Source organism: Chelon labrosus (genome assembly GCF_963514085.1).
Source record: "Chelon labrosus genome assembly, chromosome: 12".
Classification (NCBI taxonomy): Eukaryota; Metazoa; Chordata; class Actinopteri; order Mugiliformes; family Mugilidae; genus Chelon; species Chelon labrosus.
The window spans coordinates 20,660,788-20,673,666 of NC_140345.1; the positions used below are offsets into that span (position 1 = coordinate 20,660,788).

General features: G+C 45.6%; 1 protein-coding gene across 3 annotated transcripts in view; it reads right to left on the reverse strand.

Annotated features, from left to right (window-relative positions):
* LOC311497376 (plectin-like) overlaps positions 1 to 10,188 on the reverse strand; it is a 62,838-nt gene extending 52,650 nt beyond the window's left edge. For 2 of the 3 annotated variants that reach the window (XM_084557657.1, XM_084557656.1), the window contains exon 1: positions 5,585 to 10,188. In XM_084557657.1, the coding sequence (XP_084413783.1) occupies positions 5,585 to 9,101 (3,517 nt within the window). In that variant the 5' untranslated portion in view covers positions 9,102 to 10,188. The remainder of the gene's footprint in view (positions 1 to 5,584) is intronic. The other variant, XM_084557658.1, reaches the window with a different exon arrangement.
* Between the last annotated feature and the right edge of the window lie 2,691 nt (positions 10,189 to 12,879).

Below are 12,879 nucleotides of genomic sequence, written 5' to 3' on the forward strand. Positions count from 1 at the left end.
ACACAGACACGACACGAGAACCCCACCCCTACCTACCAGGTATGATCTTCATCTAAGAGACGGTACAGACAGGAAGAGGGTGAAGAAAAAGAGAGCTGGACAGAGGGGAAATGAAGAGGACAGGAGAGGCTCCTGTTTGTTTGCGCCGAACTGCCCTGTTTCTCCCTTGTCTTGAATTTTGACAGGCTGTGCCTGCTGCTCGGATCCGTCAGCCTGTTCTCCCGTGGCCAGGGGAGGAGGGACGACACACCAAGCCTGGGGAAGGGGGCAGGGGCGAGGGGCTCAGAGGGCTGAGAGGGGTGGGTGGCCAGGGGGAGAGAGGGCTAGAGCTGACCTAGTGTTATAAATATCCACTAGAGCCAGATGATCACACAGTGTCGCAGTTAGAAACTGATGGTAGTACTCTGGCGGGACACTTGGCTACACTCGCAGCCCAGAGACACCCCACCCAGACACAAGAAGACACCCCTTCTCCCCCCAGTTCCTCCTGCTTCTCTTTGATGATGATGGTGGTGGCAGGTTTATTCTCTGATATTAAGTCACAGCTCTCAGGCAGAAATCAGATCTCATCAGAGAGCTCTCTATCGTAAGATAATTAACATATGCCAGAGTCATCATCTGAACATGATTCTGTCAGCACATACAAAAGTAGACTTCTTGACTACTATGCCAGAAAAAGACGTAACATAATGCTGTATATAATGTCGTGTGATTAGCAGCAAATTAACAGATTGAGTCTAAATTATTTGTTACCGAATGTCAAACTGTAAATGGTTAAGTTAAAAGTGGACATGTTTGCCATCATTATAGGACAAAAAAAACACTGGCAGTAACATCAAGCGGACAGAAATAGCAACGCAGACAGCAAATATGAAAACTGAGAGCTAACAGTGATGGAATATTTACTAAATCAGCATCACGAAGAGTCTAGCGATGGCCACTCTGAGAGCACGGCTAAACCACTCAGCGTTCATCCCCTATTGCTTTTGGGATCACAGCAATGCACAACATTGTCTAAATATAGCAAGTTCTTCATATGCGTATGGTTTTGTCAATTGTGCCGTTGACAGCTGGCTCCATTTCACTTCACTGTAGTGCTAAAAGAAATTCCATACAATGTCTGGAGAGTAGAGCTAGGGACACGAGATGGTTGCACCGTGGTGGCATTAAGACAGCCGTGCCGAGGAACCATATAGGGCATTTGGAGAGGATCGCGGGGAATTTCTCCATCAACGTCCTCGTGCGCAGCATTCACAAACTCCTGAACTCAGCGGGCTCACGTCATTCGTGTCAGGACCCATAGCTGAAAGGTATTCTAAGCTCGTGTGCCGGGGAGAGGGGGGATACCTCGTCTCACCGTACATCCATATACTGCAGAAGTTCGCTTTTGTAAACATGGCTGTCCTCTACTTAACAACCCAGGTGGTGAGGTGTCTCTTGAGTGTACGCTCCCTTGCCAGTTTATTAGGTACACTAGAGAAAACGAGTGCACTCTAACGCAACAGTTCTGCACTAAATCTTCGTGAAGGTTCTGGTATTCAGCATTTGTTTAAAATAATGGTTGAATGGCGTTGTGTTGTTACCGACACAAGTTTCTATTATTTTGACAACCCCATTTTAGTGAGTGGGCTTGGCCAAATAACAGAAACCCTTATGGACGTTGTGTTATTGTGGACATAACACAACGTGAGACCAAGAACAAAACAGAAAATGCACTTCTTTTTCTATTATTGTTTCGTAGTAGCGCGGTTCATTAAATGTGAACACTTTCATAAAGTACTTCTTTGCACTAAAACAAAGGGAAACATTTGGAGTTGTCGTTATTTATAGGTTAATACGCTATTGTGTTACTGGTCCGGCCAGCCTGAGATCACATTGGGGCTGTATTTTGGCCCCTGAACTAAAATTTGTTTGACACCCCTGTATTAAACTGTTTAACAGCACCACAAACTACATCCTCCAGAACAATTGTACAGTTGAATGAACTCTCTGGTGCCATTTCAACATAAGCTGATTATTAACAGCATGAAGCTAAGATTTAGTGCAGGACTATTACATTTGAAAGCATTCATTTTCACTATCGTGCCCAACGAAGTGGCCATAGAGTGTAATCCAGTATAAAGTGAGGGTCAGAACATAAAGGCCTCACACTTGAATGGACGTCAAACTGAGGCTAAAACATCGTTCTGAAAGCTGAACATGTGGAGGTTTAGGAAAATTCATCTCTTTCTCACAAAAGTGCAGTCACATAAGTCAGCCCCTCTAACAAGGCCCAACACATACCCTGGGAAATGACTAATGTCACAAGCATCTTAGCCAAACCCTCAATATATTCCACATGTTATCGATCCCTCGGTTTCCGGTGGGTTTGGCCTATGGCGAGTTAACTGAAACGCTGCTACAACGGATTTCTGTTTCTGCATCCCCTGTCTGGCCTCCAGTCGCTGTGTTGCAACTGGCTGCTGTTAAATTCGATATCAAGCGCTCTTGCGCTCGCCAGGGCGGCAGCTCAAAAGTGGCAGCCAGTTGGAAGGCCGCACACAACCAGCTACTTAGAGAGGATTATGTTTTGATCGCCCATTATTATGTGTCGTCACTTGAGCATACCCTATACTGTACATTGTGCTCACCCAGCCATGAGAGGATTTCAGAAATGGTTTAAATATATTAGAAGAGCTTTTGGATCACTTTTTAAATTGACGTCAATGTAGTTGATTTACTACATTATTTAACTGCAGTTGTAACATTAGGTTTCTGTGATTTCAGCACTAACCAGCACATGGCATTGTGTTACCATATTTTTATTATACAATATGTTTGGTATATTTAGGTCTCTGTACGTGAAATGTAATGACCAATAAGTTCTGACGCACACAGTAAAATATTAGCAGCAATTTCACAAGCAAGTCAGCAGTAAAAGATAGGGCACAGCAGCTAAGGTCATTTAGTTTGTTTTGAGCAAAACATTACTGGTGGCCAGCAGCACGACCGGCAGCCAGAGATTTTACGTAAGCTGCCAACTCACGACATAGTCTTTTGATAGGTAGTATGAATTTAAACTTTTAGTATGTGCCCTCTTCTTTTTTTATTTTAATTTTTTTCTATTTTTACTCCAAAAGTTCGAGCTCATAATTCAAGCCCGGGAGATCTGAGAGCGGCCCCGGGTGAGTCACGGCATTGAAATGACGACGTGCCACCACAATGAAAGGCAAGGAGCTGCAGCACACTGGGCCTGTTCATTTAACCGATCACACAAGCATGCATCGGGCATAATTTCAGAGATGAAAACACGCAGGACCTCGGTGGCATGTCTGGGATGTGATTTGGTCTAATTGCCGCTGGTGCCGTGTGTGGGCGCAGTATAAACAGTCTCTGAAGAGTGCCCGGTTTGTACAAAAGTGCTTACTGCACGGCTTTTGTTTGAGCCCACACTGCAGCCTCCAATTGACCAGAAAAGTCAGCGTTTCCGATGTCAAAGTGTGTCCTTGAAAATAGTTTAAAAATAATTTATATCTTCCTTCTTCCCGATTGCAACACCACTGATTCCAAGCAACAGCAACTGTAGCAGAACAAAAGTGGACGTGCTGTACCTATTGGAAACACATCTCAGGGCGTGACTGAGACTGCTGACAGACATTTAATTAAACAACATACCAAGAATACCACGGAAAGGTGGATAACAACACTTAAAACAGTATCTCTGGAAACTACAACCGATCTTACACTATACATCACATATGAGATATAACCCAAACCTGCTTTTGAAAACAGCGTACCGTTAAATCTACATGACAAAAAAACAGGCGTGCACATCATATGTTCTGAAATATGCATTCTATGAAAAACGCCCCTGACTGGAGCTCGGATGACACATGAAAATGGTTGTTAATGGACAGCAGATGTCAGCAGTGCACTGCTGTGTCCATCTCTGAAAACATCCCATCTGAGACAGGCATGCAAAGCAAGGGGAGAGACTGAAATCTCACTGAGCGCTCACTGAACTCCTCACAATGAGTGTTAAGTTTTTATAGATGCACAACGAGTTCTGTTGTGTTTGTGATGAGCTGCATGTGCTGTTGTTCTTGCGTATGGGACTCGTAAAGATTTTATCTAACTGCCAAAAGGAGTCATTTTTCCAGATGAGAACCACAGATCGAATAAAGGAACCAGGCTGCTAATTGAATCCAGATCTGCCGTCACGTGAGGATCCAAACAAACACACCCAAAGAGATGTGAGCTAGCTATTCCAACTTCCTGACTCTTTGTCCATTGCTCACACCCACAGCAGGCTACGCCCATGCACAGTCCTTCCTATACGCCCTCCTAGGACTACAAAACAAAAGTTCAAATAGCAACCCATTACACTTTTGACAGCTGCAAAATATTATCATTAATACCATCCAAAATCTGGAGTCACATGAGTATTCATCAGCATCCTGATTTAATATGGGCAGCACGAGTTTCACTTCAGCAAAGCTAACCACAGCATCATGTGGCACCTTGTTCTGGATTTTGTTATTTCACGAATACACCCTAGGAGGACAACATAGTTCAGATATCACTCAGTCTACATAGCTCCCGTATCCCACGCATACCATTGCATAATAGTGTGCAAGGGGAACGGTTATCTCCTGAACACGACCGAATGAAAAGAGAACCGAGAAAGCAACCACAGAACGTGAGCCAGTGCCAAGAACACGGTATTACTGGAGCAAAATGCTCCCAAAAGCACCACACCCCCTCCTCCTAGTCAGTCTGGTTACTCTCGCAACCGTCTCTGCAGGGAAGAGGCGAGGCTGAATCTCAGAAAACAGCCCCACCTTGTTGGAATGACAGCAGGTCTGGATGAGCCCTCTGGCAAACACTCGAGATGGCTCCAGAGATTACCGTTTTCACTCCAACCGTGAGCAGAGCTTAACGTAATACTCAACACAAGTGGAGTTCCCCACACACACCCCATAAAAAACATAAATGATTTATTTAAATGAAGCTTTTACTGATGCATGTGAAGAAGACTGCAGATTAAGTTTTAGTTTGTCATTAAGTTGCTATTTCCAAGTGTAGATTTCACATGCCATTGTGTGTAGAAGATGAACCTATGTCATAATGCCATTGTGAAATCTGACAGTGTCGTGACTACACTAAGGGGTGTGTTACAACAGGGTTACCGATACTCCATCGATTTTCACACACATAATTAAATCACAGCCACGTCTAAACGGTCTCTTCTAACCATCTCACTGCAACTATTCCTGAAGAGAGACTGCCTCCGGTCCACATTGCAAAATAGATACTGGGCTGTGTAGTGTGACACTGTTAAACCATAAACTGTAATCAGGTCACCCCAAACACTACTCTGGAGGAGAAGTCAGGGTGAATTAAAGAATGAGTATGGTATTTAGAGGACTGAATCAAAGTACATGATAGTAGGAAGCAACAATAGAGCTGTCATATATCACATATCCCACCTAAGACCTCCCACACTTCAAAGAAAGGTGGGGACAGAGATGCACGGGCAATTACATCACAAGCTTAAAGAGATTAGGACAAGACAGGAAGTAGGTTAACTGGCACGCATTCAAACCTTCTATGAAGTTAGGCCAGGTCTTCTCCACCGGGTCCTCCAGCGAGTGGTCCCAGTCTCCCTCAGGTGAGGCCCCTTGCACACCGGCAACTGCTGCCCCTGACAAAAGTGCCCGTTCTATGGTGATTGCTTCGAGAACGTCCAGGTCCAGTTCTTCTCCTTCCACTTCAGGTTGCACAGGTGGAGGAGGTGACTGCTCCCCCGTTGCTTGAGGGCTAACAAGCTGCTTCACCTCAACTATCTCTTCCACCACGACAATTTTCTTCCTCATGGCGGCGTCTTCTATGTCAGTAGTTTTGGACTCAGAAGTGTCCACCAGGTGAGGCCGGTCAGGCTGGGCTACGGGTGTGGCAGTAGCAGAGGGTGTGTCCTCCGATTCCCTCTTCTTCTCTCCCTCCTGCTTCAAGGCTTCGGTAACAGAGAGCCTTTCCTCTGTGCTGCACTCTGCTGCTTGAGTGGCCGAATGTTGTGCAACGCTGGGAGGCTCCTCTCGCTTGGTGAGGGGGCTGGCCTGCGTCTGAGCTGCAGCTGCCTCTGCTGTTACTGCTGGTGCTGGTGACGCTAATGCTCCGGCTGCGGGTGCTTCCCTCACTGTGTTGGATGTTTCTAGTTTCGGAACCTCCCGCTCGACTTTTTCTGCAAAGAGCACTGCTGGCTCCACCTCCCCTTTGTCTGCTGGGGCCTCAGAGAGCACAGCTGCAGCCTGCCTTACTTCCTCACTGCAAATTCTTTCAGGAGTCATCTTGGGAGAAACATTAGTTTCTGTCATTTCAGAGGCCATGACAGGGCTGTCTTTAACTATGGCCTTGGGTAATGGTGTCTGTTCACTAGATGGCAATTCCTGTGCTTCAGGCAAAAGAACAGGCTTTGTGTTTGTAGGCTCTGTTTCTGGCGCTTTGGACTGCCTTTTCCCTTTCCCTTTCTTTTTTTTCTTTGATGGCTCCTCTGTAGTTTCCTCTGTATTTATTGGGGATTTAGTCTCAAGCGTGGGTTTCTGAGGTTCTGACGTTGAAGCAGGGGTTTTCTCTTCAGGCTTAGTGCTCGCTTGTGCAAGTTGCGTAGTTATTTTCTGCACCGTCACTGTTTCCACTTTGGTTACAGTCACAGCTTCAGAATTCTCTGGCTCCATGTGGGGAGGAATAACATTTAACTTGCCCTTGGGGTATAATGGTCCCTGTATGATCTTGCAGGCATTGCTTTCCTCACCTTTTTCATTCACTTGCACATCCACAAGAGGCACTGCAGGGGTCTGATCTAATGGTAGTGATGCTTCCGAAGTAGCCTCAGCTTGGTTAAATTTCTCCACTTTTGGCTCACTATCAGTTTGTTTAGGTTCTTCTTTAATTGACGCCTTGTCAATATCTAATCTAGCCTCAGCCTCAGTTTTCTCTTCCTTCTTTTCACAGGTAGTTAAAGTCTCTGGTGTAATAACAGGTGTGGGCTGGATGGTATTTTCTGCTACCTCAGGGGATTTGTCTTTAGAAATTTTTCCCTCCTCCAACTTTGAGTCAGGTGGCTCGTCAGCACTGGTACTCTTTGATGTCTCCGCTGGAGATTTCTTTTTCTTTCTTTTTGATTTTGAGCTTCCCTCAACCACTTGTTTGGTTTCCTTAACCACCTCCGTTATGCCAACAATCTCAGCAGGCGGAGATGAACTGTCTTCTTGCATTTTTGTGGCGCCATGTGCTGAAGCATTAGGGGCCTGTTCTGGCTGTACTGTTTCATCTTTCTTGACATGAGGTGTCACCTTAGCATCAGTTTTCACCCGCTCTGAAATGATCTCAGTTACCGTAGCTTTCCCTGAGGCAGGCTGTGCATCTTCACCTCTGGCCAGAGTTGTCGTTGTAATGGTGGTGGTTCTTACTTCATGTGTTGAAGATCCAGTTACCGTGGTAATTTCCAGAGGCACTTCATCGGTTTTAGGCTTTGCGGAGAGATTCTCTGAGGTTACTTTAACTTTGGAGAGTCCCTCTGCTGCTTTAGCAGACTTCACTGGTTTGCTTGTGTTGCTGTCAGTTTTAGGTTTGGTGGTCCCCTCAGCAGCTGTCTCCGTCTTCAGTTGCTGTACCTCAGGTTCAACTGGAACTTGGGTCTTCACTTCTTTGGATTTAACTGATTCATCATCTTTACCCTTTGTTTTCTTAAGCTTCCCTTCTTTGACATCTTTATTAACAGATTTTGGGGTGACAGTGGTGGTTGTGGCAGTGCCATTAAGGACCTTGGAGGCTTCCTTGGCAGATGCCATTGTAATAACTGCTTCTGACCCAGCTCCATCTGTTGCTGTGTCAGCTGTAGTCTGGACCTCTGCAGACTTAACTGGATCCACTATCATCTTTTTTGTCTTCTCACCCTTGACATCTTTGTTACGAGATTTGTTGGTGGTGACAGTGTCCAAGAGAACTTTGGGTGGTTCCTGAGCAGATTCAGTTGCAATAACTGATTGAAGTTTCACTTTATCATTTGCCATTTTAGCAGCAGCAGTGACCTTTGCGGATTTAGTCGATTTCTCCTCTTTAAACTCCGTTTCAGAAAGCACTGTGATGGCTGAACTGCTTGAGATCATTTCACTGGACTTCATAGAAGACTTTTCCTCGGCAGACTTGGGCATCTCTTTCTCTTCTTTGATTGTTATAGGAGTAGAGGGTTCAGCTGGTACCTTTGATGTTGCTGCACCTGTAGTCTCAGCGACAGCAGCTGCAGTTAATGGTAGGGCTGTTTTGGAAGATATCAGAGTGGTTTGTGACACATCCTGTTTCAAAGGCGCTGTCTGAACAGGAACAGGTCTTGACATCTTCTGCTGCTGGACCTCCAACACTCTCCTCTCATGAGATGAAGTTACTGGCTTCTCATAGCTCGCATCAGGCTCCTGATGAGAGACTCTTTTCACTTTGCTCTCCTCCATCATAGTTACTTCCCTTCTGAAGCTGGTGCCCTCCCTGAGAAGAGGCTGTGGCTGTCCCTCCACTTCCCATGATACTTTTGGCTTGACTGGTTCTGCGGTCGGTGGTCGACCCCTGAACCTGGGGGTCCTGTCAGAGTAATTCTCTCTTTCTCCAGGTCCTGTCATCTTATGGCGGTAGCCTTGGCGTTCTGCCAGTGCCTCATGGCTCTCTACTTCACCTCTGCGTCCAGGCTTGGGAACATAAGACGTAGGACCTTCAACAGATTGGACCCGTGCAGCCCGGTGGGCAATGGCCAGAGTGGCGGTTGGCTTCCTGATCCTCTGCAGGGAGGCAGGAACGATCTCAGGAGGCAGGCGGAGGTAGTCACGTAGGTAAACAATGCCATCATTAGTCAAGTACCAGTAGAAATGTCTCCAAGCGAAAGTTTCCTTCACATAGCCCCTGGATTTAAGAGACCCCATGGCACGGATTACTTGTAGGTTTCTTACACCTTGTATTTCGGGGTGCTTGATCTGAGGCCTCTTGTCCTTCTTGGCCACCATGACACCATCTCGAAACAGGACCTCATAGATGGCCCTTAGGTCTTGCAAGGGCATCAGCATTCCAGCAACCATTGTTCTTTATATCAGTAAACTCTATCAAGGTATAACCTAACTGCACAACATCAAACAAGACAAGTAAGATTGCTGCACGTTTTTCCGTGTGAAAGAATCCAGTGGCGAAACCTTCTGTCACGTGTCTCTCAGTTCAATTAGCCAAACCAAACCAAAGAACAAGTCCTTGTAATATATGTTTTTGTCCTTACTGTCTCTTCCTCCTGTTCTTGCTGGTCCTTTGGTTTGCCGTGAAGAAAATTAATATTCCTCTCTGACTTCAACAAAGTCAAAAGCGAGCAGTCCCCTCATACATTCAGGGTGGCTGCGAATGAACAGTCTCCGTTCTGCCGAGATGGCAATGACAGAATGAAGAGAGGCAGCGTGTGTGAGAGAGTGAGAGAGAGAAAGAGAGAGAGAGAGAGGGAGAGAGAGAGAGAGAGGCACACTTCGCGGTGCGGCTCCTCCTACCGTCTCCTTTTTGTTAGGGAAAAACTGACATGGAAAAAAAGAATCACTAAAGTAAACAGTGCTGCAGGAAGTAAAATGAAAAAAATAAAAAATAAAAAATAAAAGTGTCAGCAATAAACTGCCCCGAAATAAAGAAAGAGCAAAGTCAAATGAATGGAGCAACACACCTATGAAGCGCGCTTGAGCACATGTTCTCAGCCGTGTGACTTTCACAGAGACACACACCCACTCACGTCTCCAATATCACCTACACACACATACACACCTCTGAACACACACACTGACAGGCTGACACACACCCTCTGGTGTGTCATAAACACTGGCCCAATGAATGGGCTGTTCTAAACACAGATTAGGTTCTGTATAAGAAAGAGAGACGACCAGTTGGCGTACATCTATCCAGCCTTGGGGCGACTACTGTAGCTGGGCATCCTTGTAGGTAATCGGGTACAAGGAGTCTAGTTTTACACATTTCCTGATCAGGTATCACTGGAGAACTTTTACTCTACACAAGCGGTGCTTTATTCAGATTTCATGTCCCACACTCATTGAATTTAGAAAATAAAGACTGGAGACATTCAAAGAGAAAATGCCCTGATGTATTTTGGACACCCTTAAGTTTTATATAGACAGCATAAGACAAACATTAAGTTTAATTCTATTCATATCTGTTTGTTTGGAGGGTCTCCAAGCCACAGTGCGAACCAAACTAAATAGACCAATCTGTGTGCAGCTCATTAAAGTGATGCAACAGGCTGTAAATCGACCTAAAGTTGTATTGCTGCGTAAGTTAGCTAACATTAGGGCTTCCCTCTGGGAACCAAGAATCTGTCTTGCCCAACTATATAAAGAACTGTGCATTATAGCTAACCTTTTCAGCACTCCCAGGAACATGATATCAGATTTCTCTCCCTAGATCACTTCTCTCTTCTGTACATCTGTCTCCTGTTCGTCTCACAGTGACAGAGAAAGTGTCCTCTCCATTACCAGTGTCCGGCAAAGACCTGGAGCTGGAAGGAAAACTGACAATTGTCGGAGCACATGTTCGCTCCTCCCGTTGAAAAGATTGCAATATACAGGAAAAAGTAGTGTGAGCAGATAGCGGTGTGCTCTAACACGTTGATCTGGTTGCAAAATTACAGCGGCGGTGAATGGGCAGCCATGAAATGACGCATTCCCCCTGCTGTCTGAAACCACACACACTATTATACACTCAAACACTGGCGGACAAACTGTTTTCATTTTGTTTGCCATGGCAACAGTCAAATGAAGTAAGCCAGGTCTGACTAAGGCACATGCCTGTTTTCGTAAGCTGCAGCCGACAAGCGGGCCATAAATCCTTTTGTGCCGGACAGCTGGCCCACGCTGTCATTCATTAGACCACTAGTTGCAAAGACACTGTTAATTGTAACTAACTGTTAACACATGACTTTCATTAGTAATCCAGACAACTCAAAAATACTCAGATTATCCTTCCACGCAGAGTTTCTGGAAGTGCTGCCGTGAAGTAACGCTCTTATTGACAGTTGTATGACATCTATCATGTCAGACAAGGAGGTCATGCCCCAGGCCATGTCCCGCACAGACTCCACCTAAAGCAGAAATGCTCTAAAACAACTCTGTGATGCTGTATTGTATTTAGCAGAGCATGTAAAGTGGATGATTTAGAGCACTGGGAGGAGCTGTCAGGAGATGAACACAGGAATTCTCAGGTTCTCTGTGCAAGGAAGACATTCCTCTGTATTACGAAACAAATCCCCATATCACCGACATGCTGCAGTTTGCAGTAAAGCTGAGGCAGTGTTTGCGAAATATGGTGCATGTGTGACTACATATGAAGCATTTTATCACTCAGAACTTTTGGTACTTGTAGATCCACAGCTGAACTTATTCAAACTAAATAAACTAATAGAAAGGAAGCAGTGCAAAACTCTCAGTGATATGCCAAGTTCGGAGCAAGGAGTAATTGGCATCACCATGCATGGTGCCCTGCTCTCCTGGCTGCATTTCGGTGTGATTTCATGCACTGTTTATGCACAAAGTGCTCAGTGAACTTCAAACTTCCGACAGTGACCCCTATTCTGGCTTGAGGCCCAGTCCCTTCAGTCATCCACAAATTAAATATGCTCACTTCAACAGAAACACTGCATCTCTAGGCCTGGTCAGCTCTGGTGGGCTGCTACTGATTTTTCACAGCAACTGTGTGCAGGATTGAGGTAGCATTGGCAGCCTAATGCTCTAAATCAGACTCTCAGGAGGGAATGGGGCACAGGCTCGCCGTGAACTAATTTTATTCAGACACTGTACCAACATGCCAGCCACAAACGGAAGGACGATGTGATTGGCTGCGACAGATAAAGGACCAATACTGCTCTGGTGGAGAGCTTCCTAATAGTTTTCCTGGAGAGGAGTCCGCTTCTGCTGCTACGTTTGAGACCGCCACAATCCCCAGAATAGACATGTCACCACCAGCTGAGGGTGGCTGGTGACTGCCTCGGTGCAGTGTAAAGGCCCGCTGCTTGGGGGGTTTACAGGTGCTACACGCGCACCCACTACACTGATACCAGATCCAGGCCACTCCAGCTACTTCCAGGGAAAGCAAAGGTCAGCAGGGCCCCCACGAACAAATTAGTGACGTTAAAGCTGTGTCAAAACCACGGCATGCAACAACAAATATCTAATTAAAGTGGGGGGACCCTCCTATTAAATGACACACATACATTGTTAACATGTTAAGATACACAACTACCAAGTAGATTTAGAGTAAAGTTACAATTTGTAGCTGGCTCATTAACAGCTCCTAAACTGGCAAGGCTGCCTTAAAAGTAAAAAGCAGTAAAAGAAAAACCAAAAGTGAACTGTTGCCCTACTCTACTTCAAATGATGATTTGCATTATTGTAGCAGTGATGAATCACCCTGCAATGCAAGAGAGCTCCATTTTTATCTGGACGATAAGCCTATTTTTATTGGAGGAGCTTGTCTCCTGGCTGGTTATGGCTAAGAGAGTGACCCCAGAGTCCGAGTCAGCTGTGCCCCCCGACACGGTGCATGTTAAGCACAAACACCCAACTGAGGAATGTGCTAACATTACAGATTGTTAGAAACAGCTTTATATGGAGGTTCAGGCTGTCACCAAGGTATTTATAGGCTTGCCAATTAATGAGTGTAAATTGATAAGTGAACTGGTGCAATGCAGGCCACAGCAGTAAAATACAGTACGTTAGAGCAATGGTGCATTTTAAGAGTGGAAGAGCAAAGAGGTTTGGTCTCTGGAGAGGTGACGGAAACAAGCAGCAGGTTTAGCAACGTGGTCTGGTTCTTTGCTAG